We start from the raw sequence: 18,064 nt of genomic DNA, 5'->3' as shown, positions 1-18,064 counted from the left end.
GCTCCAGTAGAGAGTGGCTGCCACAGCTCTGTAATAAAAACAACCTAATGAGTGTGACTTAGAACCAGACAAGCTGAATGGAATAGTCATTCATTGGCTGGGAAGCCATGTTCAATGGTCTGGAATCCCTGTGTTTACCCAGCTATAAATAGCCTCTTGGTGGGGATGACATGGCATCCTGTGACAGCTTCTCTCTCCCTCTCCTCCCCCTCTGGCCTGGCTACAGCAATGGAGCTCCTGCTGCCGCTGATGGAGTCCACAGTCTTATCGAAAGAGGGGAGGGATGGCAAGAGGGAGGGGGAGAGGGAGACGAAAGGCGGCAATCAATAGTATGACTCATTGTTTCTGCGCTGGCTGCTTCCTAACAGTATTCATAATACAAACCTAATTATTCTGCCTTGATAATCACACACAGCAGAGCTCTCTGTTCATCCAGACTCCGCATACATAATGCCAGTCATTCTGTCTGAGAGAGGAAGGAATAAGGGCCATTTCATAGAGCAGGAAGGCATTTCTATGTATTGAAATAGGCCTGGGTTAACTGTAATTAGGTGTGTTAGGTGAAGCGGGGTGTAGAGGGGACTGGAGCGGAGAGGCGCCAGGTTCCCTTGAGCCCAAGATACAAATTAACACACACCCCTCAAGGCTGAAACAGGCAGTGTTCTCCTATGGGAAGGCTGCTCCCCACTGTCTGTAGAGTAATTACCTTAAAGGGAAAATCTGCAGTTGCCACATTCATTTTTCGATTGATAGATTCATGATATGCACCCATTGATTCTTGAAGAATATAACTTACAAATGCCTATCATTTTGATATCATGGATGGTCAGCCCTTGCACACATAGCTCCGTCTGTCAATTTGAGAGTGGTTCGATTTCTCCTGCCCCATCTTTACAGAAACATTGGTGGGGAGAACGCATTGACTATTATTGACTTAACTGCGGATTGCCCCATTAAACTCCCAGAGGAAGCAGGCCCCTGATCAATGTTCCCTGAAATGTTTGGGGACACGGAGTAAATTTCAGGTCTGCTGAGCGCAAATTCTGTGCAACTTCCAGCGATGTTCATTGTGAACACTGAGGCTGTACCCACTTTAAGTTCCAGTTTTAACAGTGGCCAAGTAGGCTACTGTGGTGATTTGATCATAATGTAGGCCTACCGGAGTGACCTACCATTAAAAACAATGGAGAAAACACATCCCATAACATTTTAACATGGAAATAGCTGTTCTATCATATAACTTATTCAAGCCTGTTTCAAAATACAACACTGCCCCTTTAAGACAAAAAATATATATATACTCTACCTGACTAGCTTCTCAAAGATGTCTAGAAATGTACATGTTTTGTGCTCTTGTAGGAAGCAATCACTCCCCATTTGCTAACTACAAATTATCTATAACTGGGATAATAACTCACTAACTAGCAAAGGATATGAACAAAACGTGCACAAGTGGCTATATGCAGCTTTTTCTTTGATCTCAAAACAATCACATCTACTCATGACCACTGCTGTAAACACAGTCCAGTTGAAAGTAAACAGCACAGATCCATATATGGCAATGTTCTACTTGCATATAGGCCTACTGCAGCTCTGATTGGTTATGCCGCACCGGTCTGTGAAGAGTACGGGCTGAGTCTTGCTTGTCAATGCAATAGAATCCTACTCCGATGCGTTCTGCCTACAACAAAATCTCTTGCATAGTTCGTTTTGTTTCAGTATGTTTTATTGAAAGTGGCTAATATTGCGTTGATTCGAGGGACACGTTAACTAACAGGGAAAACTCTAGAAAGTTGAGTGAAGCTGCGCGGCAGTCTCCGGGCTACAGCGCGAAGCTTAGAGGGAACATTGCCCCTGACACACAGCTACTGTGTACCCTGCACACACACACACACACACACACCACTAACAGGATACAAATAGGCTAATACACACACAGTCCCTCCTAAGAACGGTAACAGACATACGCTGATGCACGCACGCAGGCGCACAAATCTAACAACCCAATATTGTGTGACCTATAAGAAGTAGGTGGGGTAGAAAGGTGGGTCCCCACTTTCGATGCAGAAAAAGCTCAGTGTGTCCCTCAGTGATGTAGTGGTGTATTTGGTCATATGGTGAGAGACAGAAAAAGCTCAGTGTGTCCCTCAGTGATGTAGTGGTGTATTTGGTCATATGGTGAGAGACAGAAAAAGCTCAGTGTGTCCCTCAGTGATGTAGTGGTGTATTTGGTCATATGGTGAGAGACAGAAAAAGCTCAGTGTGTCCCTCAGTGATGTAGTGGTGTATTTGGTCATATGGTGAGAGACAGAAAAAGCTCAGTGTGTCCCTCAGTGATGTAGTGGTGTATTTGGTCATATGGTGAGAGACAGAAAAAGCTCAGTGTGTCCCTCAGTGATGTAGTGGTGTATTTGGTCATATGGTGAGACAGAAAAAGCTCAGTGTGTCCCTCAGTGATGTAGTGGTGTATTTGGTCATATGGTAAGAGACAGAAAAAGCTCAGTGTGTCCCTCAGTGATGTAGTGGTGTATTTGGTCATATGGTGAGAGACAGAAAAAGCTCAGTGTGTCCCTCAGTGATGTAGTGGTGTATTTGGTCATATGGTGAGAGACAGAAAAAGCTCAGTGTGTCCCTCAGTGATGTAGTGGTGTATTTGGTCATATGGTGAGAGACAGAAAAAGCTCAGTGTGTCCCTCAGTGATGTAGTGGTGTATTTGGTCATATGGTGAGAGACAGAAAAAGCTCAGTGTGTCCCTCAGTGATGTAGTGGTGTATTTGGTCATATGGTGAGAGACAGAAAAAGCTCAGTGTGTCCCTCAGTGATGTAGTGGTGTATTTGGTCATATGGTGAGAGACAGAAAAAGCTCAGTGTGTCCCTCAGTGACGTAGTGGTGTATTTGGTCATATGGTGAGAGACAGAAAAAGCTCAGTGTGTCCCTCAGTGATGTAGTGGTGTATTTGGTCATATGGTGAGAGACAGAAAAAGCTCAGTGTGTCCCTCAGTGATGTAGTGGTGTATTTGGTCATATGGTGAGAGACAGAAAAAGCTCAGTGTGTCCCTCAGTGATGTAGTGGTGTATTTGGTCATATGGTGAGAGACAGAAAAAGCTCAGTGTGTCCCTCAGTGATGTAGTGGTGTATTTGGTCATATGGTGAGAGACAGAAAAAGCTCAGTGTGTCCCTCAGTGATGTAGTGGTGTATTTGGTCATATGGTGAGAGACAGAAAAAGCTCAGTGTGTCCCTCAGTGATGTAGTGGTGTATTTGGTCATATGGTGAGAGACAGAAAAAGCTCAGTGTGTCCCTCAGTGATGTAGTGGTGTATTTGGTCATATGGTGAGAGACAGAAAAAGCTCAGTGTGTCCCTCAGTGATGTAGTGGTGTATTTGGTCATATGGTGAGAGACAGAAAAAGCTCAGTGTGTCCCTCAGTGATGTAGTGGTGTATTTGGTCATATGGTGAGAGACAGAAAAAGCTCAGTGTGTCCCTCAGTGATGTAGTGGTGTATTTGGTCATATGGTGAGAGACAGAAAAAGCTCAGTGTGTCCCTCAGTGATGTAGTGGTGTATTTGGTCATATGGTGAGAGACAGAAAAAGCTCAGTGTGTCCCTCAGTGATGTAGTGGTGTATTTGGTCATATGGTGAGAGACAGAAAAAGCTCAGTGTGTCCCTCAGTGATGTAGTGGTGTATTTGGTCATATGGTGAGAGACAGAAAAAGCTCAGTGTGTCCCTCAGTGATGTAGTGGTGTATTTGGTCATATGGTGAGAGACAGAAAAAGCTCAGTGTGTCCCTCAGTGATGTAGTGGTGTATTTGGTCATATGGTGAGAGACAGAAAAAGCTCAGTGTGTCCCTCAGTGATGTAGTGGTGTATTTGGTCATATGGTGAGAGACAGAAAAAGCTCAGTGTGTCCCTCAGTGATGTAGTGGTGTATTTGGTCATATGGTGAGAGACAGAAAAAGAACAATATTCCAAAGTGTTCGTTTTCTGTATCTGGTCCTGCTGTGATGTGTGTATATCATAGAGATAGATAGAGGACTCTAGTGCACAAAAGCCTGCTTCAGAATGGGCAGCGCCGTTGATGATTTTCAACATGTTGAAGTAGTCAACTGGATGGGACTTCCTATGGGTTAAGGAAGGATCACATAATTCCATCTAGGTCATCAGGAGGGATCAGTTAATGAATTATACTCTTGAGCAAACCTTCCATAACAGCAGGTGGCAGTATGCACCCTTTCAGTTTGTTTACCAACTCATAGAAGTAGTGGAAGAAGAAAATGTACTACTTCAAATTGGAGATGGCCTCAATGGCGCTGCCCAAGCAGATGCCATAATGGGACAGATACAATGTTGCGTCCTCTAACTATCTCTATGGTGGACATTCAGTTCCTCATTGAAAGCAGTGACCACACCAAAAGAGAAATAATACATTGTCATGCCTTTTTTGGAGAAATGCACCATTTATGCTACAGAGACTGAGGATAAAGCTGTTAAGCTGCCCTGATATAAAAAATAAAAAACTATTACTGCACAGGCATGCACATACAATAAGCCTCTAACAGAATACCTTGTTATAGCTGACCGTGAGTGTTATCAAAGTTGCTTTAGTGTGAAGATATATAGAAACTGCTTCGCCAATGGAAATCTTAAGGTTAATTGCCTAACCTCAGTTCTCTGATATTATGAGTGAGATATATCATATGCGGGGAATTCGCTAAGGATCGCCTACTCTCGGAATTAGCCATCAAAAGCGTCTGTCGGAGACAGACAGGTAGAGTGGCAAATTAGGGGAGACCCTCACCTTGCTTAAAAAGAGCCACTCTCCCACCCTCTGGTTATTCTCAAGCATGGTTCACTTCCTCACGCTCTTGCGAGCAGGGGAATGAGGTGAGATATATCACTCATAATATCAGAGAACCGAGGTTATGTAAATTCTCTTTCAATTATTTGTTTACGATATCTCAGATGTGGGGATACGGCCAACTCCCATAATGCAAAACATGCTCTCCAAAGCCAGGGTGGCCCTAACATCAGCAACCCCCTGAGTTCCCGAAACTAAGGGAGTATGCACTGAGGAGACTGGGCATAAGGGACGTGTGCCCCCCCCCCCCCCCTAGACACAACAGTGAAGGGTAAACTATAACACTATCCGGGCCTTGGCAGCCCGAGAAAAATGGCTATTGGACCTTAACAACGATAAACCTTCCCTCTGTCCCAAAAAAATCATGCAGGGAGCATTGGACCATTGAAAACAGAGCAGGAAGGAACAATCTGTTGACGCCTTGATTACCCCGACATTGCATTTTGGTACACCAGAAGTCCATTCATTTCAAATGGAGCACTGCGTTTTCCTTCCAGCACTGTGTTGCAGAGGCAGTTGCAGTGCGTTCTGTGTGGTGCATATGTTGGATTTATCGAAAGTATGCGTCAAGCTGAATCCAGAAATGGTAGCAGAAGGTGAACGTTGAACTTTTGTTGCGCACATATCCAGATGATGCTGCGTGACATTTTGCGCAATGACGCTGCCGGTGTGATCAAGGCGTAAGTCATACCACTTCTCCAAGAAAAACGCAACAACTGTTAAACAGAGAACGTGCATAAGTGGCTGGCACTCCTTTCCAAGAGTCACGGGCCTGTCTCCTTCCTCTCATCGAGGAGGCTCGAAGATGAGGGGAAGGCCCTATTCCCTTGCTCCCTGTAGCTAGAAGAGGGAAGGATATGCAGCATAGGAGAGAAAGAAAACATCATCACCACATTTTTCCTGGATGTGTCAGCTCTTCCACCCCAAACGGTGTGGTCACCGTTTTTGGGATGCGGTCTCCTAGGGCCCTCAGAGGGTCATCGATTCTACCAGGCTGCAGCAAGTCAGCCTGGATAGTTGCGGGCGGCGGGCTCTCTCAGGACACCGTCACTGACTCACCCAATGATAAAGACAGGGATATTGGCGATACTCTCCGCTAGTGCCAATAAGATATGCTATAGGCCTAGACTACTGTTGAGTTGAGAGTTCTGATAACTAAAGACAGTTTAGAGTTTTTTCTTTGTCTTTTCTCCTTTGTGTTGTTCCCGCTATTGTATTTTGGAATATACGATATATTGCGATAGGCCTAGGACTATTTTAGATGTGTTTCACTGACATTCCACACCTCAACAATCAGCTAGGGCAGGGACAGTCAAAAATCTGAACACCATCTTCAGGGGCCACAGTGGCTCCTGTTTTTACTTTTCACATACAAACGGTATATATCCAAACTCAGAATAAAATATGCTGCACAAAACTAACATGGTAGAACGTTTATTTTGATTGCCGATTTTCTGCATTTATCAGAGTCCCATCACATGAATTGATTTGATACGTGTCCATGTAAATAAAATGACTAGGGAAATTGTTATTCTTGCAAAGCATGCAAACCCGACATGGGTGAAAACACCATCAAATTAAAGCTGACAGTCTGCACTTTAACCTCATAGTTATTGTATCATTTGACGTCCAAAGTGTTGGAGTACAGAGCCAAAACAACAACAACAACAAATGTGTCACTGTCCCAACACTTTTGGAGTTCACTGTATTTCAAATACATGTGAGATAAATACTGCCCATATCTGTTGATATACACTTGAGTGTACAAAACATTAGGAATACCTTCCAAATATTGAGTTACATCCCCTTTTGCCCTCAGAACAGCCTCAATTCGTCAGGGCACGGACTCTAGGTGTCGAAAGCGTTCCACAGGGATGCTGGCCCTTAGAGACTCCAATGCTTTCCAAAGTTGTGTCAAGTTGGCTGGATGTCCTTTGGATGGTAGACCATTCTTGACAGACACGGGAAACTGTTGAGCGTGAAAAACCCAGCAGCGTTGCAGTTCTTGACACACTCAAACCGGGGCGCCTGGCACCTACTACCATACCCCGTAAAAAGGCACTTAAATCTTTTGTCTTGCTCAATTACCCTCTGAATGGCACACATACACAATCCATGTCTCAACTGTCTCAAGGCTTAAAAATCCTTCGTTAACCTGTCTCCTCCCCTTCATCTACAGTGATTGAAGTGGATTTAATAGGTGACATTAATAAGGGATCATAGCTTTCCTGAACAGCTTCTATTCCCAAGACATAATACTGCTAAATGGCTAACAAAATGGCTATACGGACTATGTGAGTTGACCCTTGTATTTTATTTTTGCAATCTCTATGCACAATCACAGGACTCTAAACACTCACACACACACTGACACTCCAATACACTTAATTTACTCACACACACACAACATGTACACACATTTATACTGACGCTACACACATGCACACACACACACTCACATACACTACATTACCAAAAGTATGTGGACACTTGCTCGTCAAACATCTCATTCCAAAATGATGGGCATGAATATGGGGTTGGTCCCCCCCTTTGCTGCTATAACAGCCTTCACTCTTCTGGTAAGGCTTTCCACTAGACATTTTTGGAACATTACTGCGGGGCCTTGCTTCCATTCAGCCACAAGAGCATTAGTGAGGCTGGCCACTGATGTTGGGAGATTAGGCCTGACTCATAGTCAGCATTCCAATTCATCCCAAAAGGTGTTCGATGGGGTTGAGGTCAGGGCTCTGTTTAGGCCAGTCAAGCTCTTCCGCACCGATCTCGACAAACTATTTCTGTATGGACATCGCTTTGTGCACAAGGGTATTGTCATGTTGGAACAGGAAAGGGCCTTCCCCAAACAAAGTTGGAAGCACAAAATCGTCTAGTATGCCGTAGCGTTAAGATTTCTCTTCACTGGAACTAAGGGGCCTAGCCTGAACCATGAAAAACAGCCAGAGACTATTATTCATCCTCCACCAAACTTTACAGTTTGCACTGTGCATTGGGGCAGGTAGCGTTCCCCTAGCATCTGCCAAACCCAGATTCGTCCGTCAGACTGCCAGATGGTGAAGCGTGATTCATCACTCCAGAGAACGCGTTTCCCTTGCTCCTGAGTACAATGGTGGCAAGCTTTACACCAGTCCAGCTGACGCTTGGCATTGCGCATGGTGATCTTAGGCTTGTCTGCGGCTGCTCGGCCATAGAAACCCATTTCATGAAGCTCCCGATGAACAGTTATTATGCTGACATTGCTTCCAGAGGCAGTTTGGAACTCGGTTGTGAGTGTTGCAACAGAGGACAGACGAACACTACGCACTTCAGCACTCGGCGGTCCCGTTCTGTGAGCTTGTGTGGCCTCCACTTCGCAGTTGAGCCGTTGTTGCTTCTAGGCGTTTCCACTTCACAATAACAGTTGACCTGGGCAGCTCTAGCAGGGCAGAACATTGACGAACTGACTTGCTGAAAAGGTGGCATCCTATGATGATGCCACGTTGAAAGTCACTGAGCTCTTCAGTAAGGCCATTATACTGCCAATAATTGTCTATGGAGATTGCATGGCTGTGTATCCCTTGCACATTATAAATATGGTATTGAAACTGACCCTGTATAGAGTATGCTACTTACTTCTCATGTTCTTATTTCTATTTCTTGTTTGTTATTGTTCTACCTTATGTTATTTTTAGCACTACATTGATATTGATTACTGCATTGTTAGGTTAATAGCTGGCAAAAAAACACATTTCACTGTAGGCCTACTTGTGCATGTGACATTAAAACTTAACTTTAACCTAATTCTCCTAAACCTGCTACGAAAAGTCAGTTCTGGAAAAAGCTGGATCTCTGCTAGCCATGACCCTATAACTCTGATTAAGGGGAAAGATTGCTCAGAAAATCAGCGTACGCTTACTTCGATTATGACCTTATGCTAATTATGACAAACAGAGTAAAGTGTTTACTTGACTAAATGTCATAACCGGCCTACTGCCATAATCAGTTGAATATCAAATTATTATTTCAAAGTTTAAATCATGTGTAGTAATTTAATTATTTCTGTAGACAGGAGCAATTATATAATTTGAATATTCAATTCAATGTACTTTTAAGTAGCCTAATGCACGCGCCTCCTACACTTTTTGCTATTGTTTCAAGTAAAATGTCAGCATCCACCCACCCAGCCAGCCAGTGAAGGTAACAATGTAAACCGGTTTCCTAGCAACATCTGTCGCTACCTGGCCATTTTTCATCCTCACCATTCCATGCCTTACTGTTCGAGCGGCTGTACTCAACCAAACACCAAATCAAGATGATAAGAACACTCACCTGCCATATGATAGAAATTCGTTACTGCAATTCTCCCAACGCGCTGTTGGATTTCCTGGAATTTGTCAAAATACACGCAATTGGCTATGAAATTGCTTTACTATAACCAATAACACCTACATCAAATGACAGGCTACCCCAGTAAATGTGCAAATAATTCTGCATCTATCCACGTATTTTCCTCCCATAGCGGCAGTGCTGTCAAATCATCGAGTGTCCTGTCGGTTCACTGTCTTGCCTGATCACGACTCGCACCGAAAAGAGGAACACAATTATATATCCCCAAGACCTATCTGCATCGTGTTCGGTTGACATAGACTATTTGTCCGGCCATTATAGTCTGAAAACCGCGAATAAAGCCAGATTAACCTAGCTACATTCTTCAACGGACATCGCGATGCTTTCATGACATTCCACTTATTTGGATTTGCACCTGCTGTTTCCCCTTTGAGAATAAAGCTGACAGCGAATGTTCATTCTGTCTCTCTGTGCTTTTCAATGACAAAGACATCGGACTCGAAACATTCTCCTTCTGGAAAATTACGTAACAAATTACCAGTTGTGGTCGTAGGCTACAGGTTATGTTCCTTGCCCATCCACATCATATGCCACTGACTTCATATGTCCTGTAGTAGGCTAGACGGAAAGCGCCCCACAGTGGCTATATACTGTAATCGCAGACCTGGACTGTGCCTCTACTACGTACAGTGTGCAATTATGTGTACAATCAAAGATTATGGTTATACTGACAAAATACATGTATCTCCGCCCTAACAATGGGAGTCGTTGTCCCCAAAGCGACACAGTGGGATGTCTAGCTCCCGCCTATCCTTTCTTTAGTGGACACATCTCATTATTTACACATTTGATGGAAGGTTGTTGACGTCAAGCGCCTGTATTCAATGGAGTGCGATGCTATGCTACTAGCCTCATGCATGAATAGGCTAGCGATTTCGAGAAAACTCCGGTATAAAGTGTTTTTATCAAAGTTTCCGGGATGTCACTTTTCTTATATCAGTACACTCTTAACTTAAACATTACGAAACTTCTAAATAAGCCAATATTTGTTGTTGTTGACCAAATTAGACGCTCTCACTCTTCATCTTCCTCTCTGAAATAAAATCTGGATTGCTGGTGCTATGTATTGGCCATTGAGAGTCTTTAAGGCCACCGGTAGGACATATTGGCATTCCACAGTAGGATCAGTCCGCAATATAGGAATGAATGGAATTCTACAGTATTTCAATGAAAGGACAAAATTACAACAATTATTGTTGTTGACGTGGGGACAGCAACATTAATAATTTCAAAAAGACTATACTTTAGGGATTTAATTTGTATTTATTTATATATTTGTATGTTTAGCTCACATAATATAATTGAAAATGATGCATCAAGGTGTCTGTAATAGAGTAAACGTAGCAGAAAGGAATGTAGACATTAATAAAAAAACATTTATATAGCTTCCACCTGTGAGGGAGGCTTGGTGGCTACAACACAGCACCACCTATCAGTCATTTAGTCTAAGAGTGAAATGCCTACTTACAGCCCTTCCCAACAATGCAGAGAGAAAAAAAAAAGATAAATAATATACAAATTTAAGAATAAAACTAGGAATACATACAAAATTAGTAACGATAATTTGGCTATATACACAGGGTACCAGTACCTAGTTGATGTGCAGGGGTACGAGGTAATTGAGGTAGATATGTACATACAGTGCATTTGGAAAGTATTCAGACCCCTTCCCCTTTTCCAAATGGTGTTACATTACAGCCTTATTCTAAAATTGATAGAATTATACACTACATGACCAAAAGTATGTGGACACTTGCTCGTCGAACATCTCATTACAAAATTATGGGCATTAATAGGAAGTTGGTCCCCCTTTTGCTGCTATAATAGCCTCCATTGATCATCCTTGAGATGTTTATACAACTTGAATGGAGTCCATCTGAGGTAAATTCAATTGATTGGACATAATTTGGAAAGGCACACACCTTTCTATTATAAGGTCCCACAGTTGACAGTGCATGTCAGAGAAAATACCAGCCATGAGGTTGAAGGAATTGCCCGTAGAGTTCCGAGACAGGATTGTGTTGAGGCACAGATAAGGGGAAGGGTATCAAAAAATATCTGCAGCATTGAAGGTCCTCAAGAACACAGTGGCCTTCATCATTATTCAATGGAAGAAGTTTGGAACCACCAAGACTCTTCCTAGAGCTGGCCGCCAGGCCAAACTGAGCAATCGGGGGGGAAAGGTCTTCGTCAGGGAGGTGACCAGGAACCCGATGGTCGCTCTGACAGAGCTCCAGAGTTCCTCTGTGGAGATAGGAGAACCTTCCAGAAGGACAACCATCTCTGCAGCCCTCCACCAATCAGGCCTTTGTGGTAGTGGCCACCCAGCCAGCAATGAGGAATCGGCCCTCTTCCGGGGAACTGGAACTGATTGATTCGGCCCGGAATCAAAATGAATAACTGCCCAGAATCAGCCCAAGTACATTGGGCCGTTTCCGTCTACCGGAATTCAACAGACTTTGCAGGAATCTTACTAGAATCCCCCCCAGAAGCAGCCCGGTGCAAATATTTATAAATGTATACAAAATTACTATTACACATACAAATTATACCCATCCACAAAAAAAATATTTGCGTCGGAGGAAACACCATAGACCTGGTGACCGTGTCAGCGTGCATGCACCTGGCCTGCCACAGGTGTCGCTACAGCGCGATGGGACAAGGACATCCCGGCCAGCCAAACCCTCCACTCACTCGGACGACGCTCATGGGTATCAAAATACAAAAATTTAAATTCTACTTAAACAGGACTCTTAAAGAATTGAATTGAAATGTGAATTGTATTTTTTGATCACAGAATCAATGAGAAAAAATGGTAAAATAATGTTAAGTGTTAATTATATAAAGCAGCCCATGTAATCATCTGCCAGAGCCCCAAGTAATACATTTGGGCCAGATAACTCACACCGGAATCAGCCTGAGCTCAATCCCCGCATCCTAGCCATAAGTAATAGTGCCGAAGGCGGCCCAGACTCGAGCCACATGACGTCGGCCAAGTCTGACTTTCAGCTGGCCGAGTCTGACTGTGCTAGCTGGGCAGATGGAAGCCACTCCTCACTAAAAGGCACAAGACAGCTTGCTTGGAGTTTGCCAAAAGGCAACTAACCAGAAACAAGAGTCTCTGGTCTGATGAAACCAAGATTGAACTATTTGGCCTGAATGCCAAACGTCTCATGTCGTGGAATATTCTAATCAAGTGAGAGACTGTCATTTCTTCAAATCATCTTTATTCAATATCGATCAATTATTGCAATAATGAGACTGGTTGACCCCACACCCTTGGGTGTTGGACCGAGAAACCCAACCTTAACACAAATGCAAAGTACTATAAAGCTGACACTAAAAATGCTTAGTCATGATTGGGTCCAACCATCCCATGCAGACGGGGGCATCATAAGCAACTCTAGGTTAATCCGGTCATTATCTGCATAGGGTTGTTGTCGTCATAACCCAATCCTGGTTTAGTTTCCAGATGCAAGGATTATTTTGAGACAATGAGGGATTGTTCTACTCCTAAGCTATCCCTAGTAAACACATTATTGTCTATGTAATGCAGTCTTTAACTCATTTGACAGCTCAAGCCATCTCTGGTGCCAATATTAGCTGCAGGGCTCTAGAGCGACCATAAAAACACAGACATTAGCATTAGCATAGAAAACACATACATTAGCATTAGCATAAGAAATGTCTTACCGTTAGTTAAATATGAATTGTTAACCATTAATATCAAATAAATGAGGTAAATACATAATCTTTCCCTCACACAAGTCTGGAGGAAAGCTGGCACCATCCCTATGGTGAAGCATGGTGGCAGCATCACGCTACGGGGATGTTTTTCAGCGGCAGGGACTGGGAGACTAGTCAGGATCGAGGGAAAGGAGATTCTTGATGAAAACCTGCTCCAGAGTTTTTATTTTGTCAATATGGGTTAACGTGTGTAGATTGATTTAGGGGAGAGAAAAAAATAATTTTAATCCATTTTAGAATAAGGCTGCAATGTAACAAAATGTGAAAAAAGTCAAGGGGTCTGAATACTTTCTGAATGCACTGTATATAGTCTTGATAACCCACAGAGACCCAGGTGTTGTAATAAAGTAAGCGTTATTTATTGAAAGAACAGTACATTTTAGTTCCAGTGAAGTTCATGTCAAGTCATTCATCGCCAACTGCAAAAAAACACTACATGGACAAAAAAAACTGAAACAGTGTAAATACTGTAGAAATTCCATGCATTACAATAAGACGTTGCTTCAAGCAATGTCCATTTGTGGAGCAGTGTACTTGTGTGTAATATTTCAAATGTGTGCTGGTTTCAATTTTTGCAGGAAGTCCATAGTATACTAGGAAGAGAGGGGGGGTTAGGTACTGATGTAATCCTTCCCTTCACAACATAATTAACACAAAATAATGTTCAAAGGAAATCAAATATATAAAAATTGAAAAACTTTAAATTTGCTAATATACAAGGTTTTTGAAAAATATTTTCAAGTAATGATGGAACTGGGAAAAACAATGGCTTGGGCAAACATTTTTTTTTTTATTGAACGTTGTAGGCTATCAAGATTATTATATTTGTAATGCACCAGGAATAAACATTGTAATGAACACAATTAAATGTAATAAATACAATTTTATGCAGTGTACGAGGAATAAAAACATATCAAAACGATGCATAAAAATGTATTCCTAGACGGAGATGGCAGTGGAACATTCCAGATGGGTATATGTCTCTGCTGGATATTAGAATGTTCTGCCATTCATATTGATCCATAGATGGCTGATAAAAATAAAACAAATAAAAATCGACAATTTACCTGAATATGGAAAGTAAAAGCATATATTATCTCTTTTTATAACGTCTAAAAAATTAAACGACTTTACAAATCTGTGCATTTCTAAAAATATACTCCTCAAAATTGTGAGCTCTTCCAAACATATAGAAAAATATCCCAGAGTTTTATGTGTAAAAAAGACTGTGGGTCATGTACAAGTGATCTGTGATACAGAGTTAAGAGCAGGTTGACCTTTATTGTCATGGGTTTTGCCCCGGAGGCAGAACTGAACGGTTTTCACTAGATGGGCCAGCTGCAAAGTCAAATTTGGCTAAATAAATAAAAATGAATGAAAACAAAAATGTGCTTTTTGGTCTTCATTTAAAAAAAAATTAAACTTCATAATCATCATCTCCAGCACCACCTCAACATCAACATATGTGAAAATGGAACATTTCTATGTTTTGTATTAAAAAACCTAGACGAAGATATGTGTTTCCAATGACATCATCAACCAATTAGTAGACAATTGGTAGGCAACGCCTACTCACAATTGGTTAAAGTCCCACGATGCACACCGATGTCGTCATCGGAAACACTTATCTTCCCCTATATTTTTTACTACAAAACATAGAAACGCATACATTTCATATATGTTGATGTTGGGGTAGTGCAGACAATGAATACGAAGTTGAAAAATGTTGAAATGTCCCTTTAACGTTAGGCATTAGGGTGAGCAGTATGGTTAAGGTTTTAAATCCGATTTTATGACATTGTGACTGTGCCAGCTAGTGTGACCACTGCAGAGCTGCTCGAGTCATCTCAAATGCCAACCTGCGAGTTAAGAGAGAACAATCAGGGTTCTTTATCCAACAACATCACAGAAAACGGTGATATTTATTCATCTATAACTAGGAACAGGAGTTTTTCCTGACCATGCGATCTGACCAGGAAAAGCCCTAGACCCTACCTATGGCGTCATCTAATAAAAACATTGCTATATGTTGGCAGAGGAGCGTAGAACGTGGAATCTCTTCAGGGTCATGCGGATGGAACCCAGGTCACGGTTTACGCTCTCTAGACGCTTCTCTAAGGCCACCTGAGGAGTAGGGGAAACAGTCATTTAGCTGGAATAGCATAAACATTCACACATAGGGTACACAAAGATCTTTGTTTTAAAGTAATATCCCCATCTATACTATTCAATTACCTCACACGAGTCCATTTCATCAAACAAACACGTTCATGACAAAAGAAAAGATCACATTAAGTCTAGGGATGCACAATCTATCGGTAAGCATATCGGAAACGGACGATATTAGCTAAAAATGCAAACATCGGCGTTGGCTTGATGTCTAGTTTAACGCCGATGTGAAAAACCTAAGTCAAAGCTGACGTGCACACCTATATATACAGTTGAAGTCGGAAGTTTACATACACCTTAGCCAACTACATTTAAACTCAGTTCTATTTCACCAGACCAGAGGACATTTCTCCAAAAAGTACGATCTTTGTCCCCATGTGAAGTTGCAAACCGTAGTCTGGCTTTTTTATGGCGGTTTTGGAGCAGTGGCTTCTTCCTTGCTGACGACATAGGACTCATTTCACTGTGGATATAGATACTTTTGTACCTGTTTCCTCCAGAATCTTCAGAAGGTCCTTTGCTGTTGTTCTGGGATTGATAAGCACTTTTCGCACCAAAGTACATTCATCTCTAGGAGACCGAATACGTCTCCTTCCTGTGCGGTATGACAGCTGCGTGGTCACATGGTGTTTATACAGATGAACGTGGTACCATCAGGCATTTGGAAATTGCTCCCAAGGATGAATCAGACTTGCGGAGGCCTACAATTTGTTTTTGAGGTCTTGGCTGATTTCTTTGATTTTCCCATGATGTAAAGCAAAGAGGCATTGAGTTTGAAGGTAGGCCTTGAAATACATCCACAGGTACACCTCCAATTGACTCAAATTATGTCAATTAGCCTATTTTCTGTTTAAAGGCACAGTCAACTTTGTGTCTATAAACAATTGTTGGAAAAATGACTTGTGTCATGTACAAAGTAGGTGTCCTAACCAACTTGCCAAAACTATAGTTTGTTAACAAGAAATGTGTGAAGTGGTTGAAAAACAAGTTTTAATGACGCCAACCTAAGTGTATGTAAACTTCCGACTTCAACTGTAGGTAGATGACATAATGACGCCACGAAAAATACAGCGCTACACAGAACAAAAGCAGAAAAATACTAAGCGCACACTTCCAACAACTAAACAAGTTCAAGTCCAGCAGTCAGAACATTTCAGCGAGACAACTCAAAAGGCAAAATCCATTAACGTCAAGATAATGGAATTCATTGCCCTTGACAATCAACCGTTCTGTGTCATGGATGATGTTGGCTTTCGCCGACTGATCGAGCACCTTGAGCCCCGGTACACACTACCAAGTAGGCGCTATTTTTGGATGTTGCCCTACCGGAGTTACACAGTATTGTTGAAACGCAAATCTATGAATTACTGCTATTAGCTTCACGACTGACATTTGGACCAGCGATGTCAGCCCCATGAGCATGCTGAGTCTGACAGCACGGTGGGCCGACGAGGATTTCATACTGAGGTATTGCATGCTCAAGAATGTGCTGGTTCTCATACCGCTGCTGCCATTTCAATGGCATTTGAGAACATCTTGGAAACGTGAACACACTCCTAGCGCCATTCTAACAACTGACTGGAGAAATAAGCTCATCAACTGTGTCTGCAGCAGACGTAAAACGCCTGCTCAACAAAACTGCCGACACAGACCGTGGGGTTAACTTGGAAAAGTACTCTACTAGAGGCTGTGAACTGTGAACAAGCGATTCGGTGGCATTCTCTCTGAGCCTCTTTACTGTGTCGCCACCATGCTCGATGCTAGGAACAAGGACCGCTACTTTGATGCAGACAAGAAACAGGGTTTACGTGAAATGTTACAGACACAGCTGGACAAGATGAAAACGGACAGAGTGACAGTGCGCACGGAGGAAGAGGAGCCATGACAGAAGAGGCCACGGACAAAGAGAGCTGAAACTTCACTGCTTGACACTGAACAAATTAACAACGAAAACAGCACAGCAAGTAAAATAAATAGGTTTTGATTATGTTTTACTGGTAATGGGGACATACGTAAATGCCAACAAAATAACTTTGTTGTCAGTGTTTCAACTATTTAACTGTACTAGAATGCTTAAAAGGCCGCTACAATTTTAAATATCTGTATCGTTTCTTTTTATGGCATATCGGATATCGGCCAAAAGTTTCATATCAGTGCCCTAATTTAGACCCAATCACGCCTCACTAATATGTAATGAGGCCCTGCATGGTTTGGTGCGTGCGACTGTGACCGTACCTCATCTAACCTGGTCTGCAGGCTCACCCTCCCACCAGATCCAGGCATCCGGCTCAACGCTGACTCAATCTGCACAAAACACACCCAAATGAATTAATTACATAAATAAATAAATATATAAACTAACCAACAATTTCACAGCACTCAGATTAAATTAGATGAACCAAGCAGGCAGGCCGCGCTGCGCTGTGTGTGTTGCCCTAGGCAGAGGCGGGAGGATACTTAAGGCTGCTGAAGGGTAAAGGGAAGGAGAAAGGAGTTAGCACCCCTCAGTCATAACAGAGCAGGATAGGCAGGACAGGGCTGGAAAGGACAGAGTAGGACAGGAAAGAAGGGGGGGGGGGGGGTATATGAACCCAGCTATAAATAGACATCATTGAGAGAGGAGTGGTTATAAAATCATAAAGCCAGGTAATACTGTAGAACAGATCCAATAGAGATTAGTGAGGTGTGATGTCAAAGGACTGCCTCGGTCATTGATAGATATACGGCATCAATAAAATAGGACTACATCATCGACTACAGCTCAGCCTTCAACACCATAGTACCCTCCAAGCCCATCATTAAGCTTGGGGCCCTGGGTCTGAACCCCGCCCTGTGCAACAGGGTCCTGGACTTCCTGACAGGCTGCCCCCGGGTGGTGAAAGTAGG

At 42.6% G+C, this 18,064-nt stretch overlaps 2 protein-coding genes across 4 annotated transcripts in view; both read right to left on the bottom strand.

Moving 5' to 3' along the window:
• LOC139408849 (membrane-associated phosphatidylinositol transfer protein 2-like) overlaps nucleotides 1-9,390 on the bottom strand; it is a 92,283-nt gene extending 82,893 nt beyond the window's left edge. The window contains exon 1 of the mRNA XM_071153234.1: nucleotides 9,185-9,390. The gene's annotated coding sequence lies outside the window, so the exon portion shown is untranslated. The remainder of the gene's footprint in view (nucleotides 1-9,184) is intronic.
• Nucleotides 9,391-13,346: 3,956 nt separating this feature from the next.
• LOC139408848 (M-phase phosphoprotein 9-like) overlaps nucleotides 13,347-18,064 on the bottom strand; it is a 32,549-nt gene continuing 27,831 nt past the window's right edge. For all 3 annotated transcript variants that reach the window (XM_071153230.1, XM_071153232.1, XM_071153231.1), the window contains exons 22-23: nucleotides 17,414-17,482; nucleotides 13,347-15,133 (exon numbers count right to left, since the gene is read on the bottom strand). In XM_071153230.1, coding sequence (XP_071009331.1) covers nucleotides 15,032-15,133; nucleotides 17,414-17,482 — 171 coding nt within the window. In that variant the 3' untranslated portion in view covers nucleotides 13,347-15,031. The remainder of the gene's footprint in view (nucleotides 15,134-17,413; nucleotides 17,483-18,064) is intronic.

The sequence above is a fragment of the Oncorhynchus clarkii genome, chromosome 5 (genome assembly GCF_045791955.1).
Source record: "Oncorhynchus clarkii lewisi isolate Uvic-CL-2024 chromosome 5, UVic_Ocla_1.0, whole genome shotgun sequence".
In the NCBI taxonomy this organism is placed as follows: domain Eukaryota; kingdom Metazoa; phylum Chordata; class Actinopteri; order Salmoniformes; family Salmonidae; genus Oncorhynchus; species Oncorhynchus clarkii.
The sequence above is the reverse complement of the archived record's forward strand: the minus strand, read 5'-3'. Positions and strand labels throughout refer to the sequence as shown.